Source organism: Gavialis gangeticus, unplaced genomic scaffold, assembly GCF_001723915.1.
Source record: "Gavialis gangeticus isolate Ggan-Ray unplaced genomic scaffold, GavGan_comp1, whole genome shotgun sequence".
Classification (NCBI taxonomy): Eukaryota; Metazoa; Chordata; order Crocodylia; family Gavialidae; genus Gavialis; species Gavialis gangeticus.
The window spans coordinates 6,490,557-6,493,888 of NW_017729004.1; the positions used below are offsets into that span (position 1 = coordinate 6,490,557).

General features: G+C 52.8%; 1 protein-coding gene across 1 annotated transcript in view; it reads left to right on the plus strand.

The window, feature by feature from the left end:
- The first annotated feature begins 1,583 nt into the window (after window positions 1-1,583).
- Window positions 1,584-3,332, plus strand: part of KLHL40 (kelch like family member 40) — a 13,348-nt gene continuing 11,599 nt past the window's right edge. The window contains exon 1 of the mRNA XM_019508063.1: window positions 1,584-2,929. Within this exon, the coding sequence (XP_019363608.1) occupies window positions 1,784-2,929 (1,146 nt within the window). The 5' untranslated portion in view covers window positions 1,584-1,783. The remainder of the gene's footprint in view (window positions 2,930-3,332) is intronic.

The following is a 3,332-nucleotide window of genomic DNA, read 5'->3' on the forward strand; positions in this document are numbered from 1 at the left end:
TCCCATCGAAAGCTCTGTGGGAACAGCCATTTTCTCTGTCTCTGACTCTGTACTGTTTGCAGACTGTCGTTCCTTTACGCGAACCAGGAAAAGTAAAGAAAGGCTTAAACCGGTGTGTATCTGCTTTTCAGTTGAAAGTTTGTCCCGCTACGGCACAGAGACGGATTGAAGAGCTCGCTCAACAAGGAAGGCCTAGAGTTTGCCGAAGGCAGCAGATTGAGCCAAAGCCTTAAGGTCCTCAGACATAGGCAGCACAGACAGAAGTTACAGAAGACGGTCTGTTTTGAAACATTTTCATCTGACCCCTCATGCAATGGGGGATGAGATTTTCACTCCACCCACCATTTTTTACTCAATTGCAGCCGTGCACTTGTGTTTGGTCCCAGCTATAGACTGCTTTCCGTGGCGGGATTAGGCAAAAATTGTCACTTCTGTCTGCACCCTGATGGTAACGGGAAGCCATATGGATACGGAGAACGGAGGCTTGGTGCCCCCGTGTCCCCAGCTGAGGATGTGATGTAGCTGCCCAAAAGGCGAATACAGTTTTGGGATGCATTAATAGAAGCATTATTTGCCAGCCCAAGGAGGTGAGAGTCTGGCTTTACTTGGTGCTGGTTAGGGGATTGTGCCAATGCTCCTGCTGGGACTGAAACCCAGTCTCCCCCCAGCTCAGGGCCAGACCGATTGCTATCTTTGGGGTCAGGAAGGAATCTCACCCCATGGCCAGATTGGTACGGACTGTGGGGTCATTTGCCTCCCTCTGTGGTGGGGGAAGCAGCCCTTTCTGGAGACCTCTCAAGTGTATTTTTAACAACCTTTGTAGGACGTTGCCTGCTGCGGTCCCCCTACTTCACCGGTGACAGGTTAGGCTATTATGTCTTGTGGTTGTGTCAGGGTTGACCGCGTAGGTTTGCAATAGGTTAGAAAATGGGTTTGGATAGGAATGATCTTGCCTGAGGCAGGGGTTGGACTAGATTACCTCTGGAGGTCCCTTCCCACCATACTTTTCTATGATTTTGAGGTGCCTTGTGCCTCAGGAGAGCCTCCATCAGCTGCTTCCAGTAGAAGGCCTATGACACACAGGAGAGAACGAAAAAAGCGACTTTATCCCCCAAACATGACCACAGACCGGGACAATGGCTCTCTTGCCTTTCATCAGAAAATCAAATGACCCGGACGGCCTCTGTTGCACCAAAACGACTGCACGATCCGACGCCTGTGTTGACTTAATGGTATATTTTTAGCAGGGTCCATCCTGCGCTGGATTTAGAAGCGGGGCCTGGCGGGGGCCGAGAAGGGATATTCAGTGAGGTGGAAAGTAGCTTTCTCCTTTTGACTCATCTGGAGGAAAAGTTGTTTCACGTGTGCGATCCCCGGGACATTCACTACTCCTCTACCAGGTCATGAGGAAAAGCCTCGACTCTTCCAGCCGTGATTCATAAGCTGGCAGACCAGGCCTGACGGTCCTAAGCTGCATGTACAGCTGTTCCAGCCCGCGCCCCCCCAGCTCCCCTCCCTTCCCGGTTGTCCAGTGTGTCATATTAAAGGGTGATCGGCTTACACACGCTCCGATACGGATTCCTTGAGCTTCCTAATGCCGTGGCTATATATAAAGCCCCTCGCTGGAGGCTGAACCACATAGCCAGCTGTATTCCCAGCCAGCGTTTCACATTCCTAGGGCTCAGGCTGCCTCAGAGGAAGGGGGACCATCGCCGGTTCAAGCCTCTCTAGTGGGGGACAGGAAAGGAAGAAGAACAACCCGGCTGAGCGATTGCTTTTCGGCATGGCCGCACCTATAGATCATACAGAAGAGCTACGTCTCTACCAGCAAACTCTCCTCCAGGACGGGCTCAAAGACATGCTGGACCACAACAAGTTCTTGGACTGCGTCTTGAAAGTCAAGGGGCAGGAGTTCCCCTGCCATCGCCTGGTGCTGGCAGCTTGCAGCCCGTATTTCCGGGCCATGTTCCTCTCGGACATGGAAGAGAGTAAGAAGGAGGAGATCAACTTGGAGAACGTCGACCCCGACGTCCTGGGCAAGATCCTCCATTACATCTACACCTCCGAGCTGGAGATCACGGAGAAGAACGTGCAGGACATTTTTTCCGTGGCCAACATGTTCCAGATCCCCTCCATCTTCACCGTCTGCGTCTCCTTCCTGCAGAAGCGCCTCTGTCTCAGCAACTGCCTGGCTATCTTCAGGCTGGGCCTGATGCTGGACTGTGCCCGGCTGGCGGTGGCAGCCCGGGATTTCATATGCGACCGCTTTGCCCTGATCTCCCGGGACGAGGAGTTTTACCAGCTCTCCCCCGACGAGCTCATCGCCATCATCTCCAACGACTCCCTCAACATCGAGAAGGAGGAGACCGTCTTCGAGGTGGTGATGAAGTGGGCAGCAGCCAAGGACCAAGAGGACCGGGTCAAGGCCCTGCCCGTGGTGTTCGAGAGCATACGTTTCCGCCTCATGCCCCAGGATTACCTGCGGGACCAGGTGGAGAAGCAAGCCGTCGTCAAGTCCAGCCCGGACCTGCTCAAGAAGCTTCAAATGGTGAAGGATGCTCACGAGGGCAAACTCACTGTGGTGAGAAAGAAAAAGGTGAAGAAAAGCGGCGACAAGAAACCCGAGGACGCCGTCGTCAATGGAGCGCTGGACGAGGAGGATGAGAAAGAGGACGACGTCTTCCCGGGGATCTTGAACGACACGATGCGTTTTGGGATGTTCCTCCACGACCTCATCTTCATGGTGAGCGACAGCGGGGCTGTGGCCTACGACCCCACTGCCAACGAGTGCTACTTCGCCTCCCTCTCGGCTCAGATCCCGAAGAATCACGTCAGCCTGGTGACCAGAGAGAACCAGATCTTCATAGTAGGTGGACTCTATTACAACGAGGACAACAAGGAAGACCCCATGAGCTCCTACTTCTTGCAGGTACCAACTTTGATTCTCCTTTTTTTCCTATGGCCAGCTGAGACACTAGCCTATAGTCTTTAGTCGCAAAGCCAAGGAAACCCGCCAGCCCAGGATGCTTAAGTTCATCTTGTGCACCCCTTAGGAAAATCCATGCTGCAGACTGAAGTGAACCATTTTGTTCGCTTTGCTGGAGACTAGTCTCTCCATCCCCTGGGGCAGCAGTTCTGCTCTCTGTTATGTGCGAAGACAGTGGTTTGTTAAGGAGAGGCACGTAGACTTCAAAGTGCTTGGAGAGCAGAATGAAAGCCCCGTGATAAATGGATAGAGGCAGGGATCGCTGAATGGCAAAGAGTTTGGACTCTTTGGACATCATCAATCCAAAAAAAAAAAAAAAAAATCGATGATGGAGTTATTAGGGGGC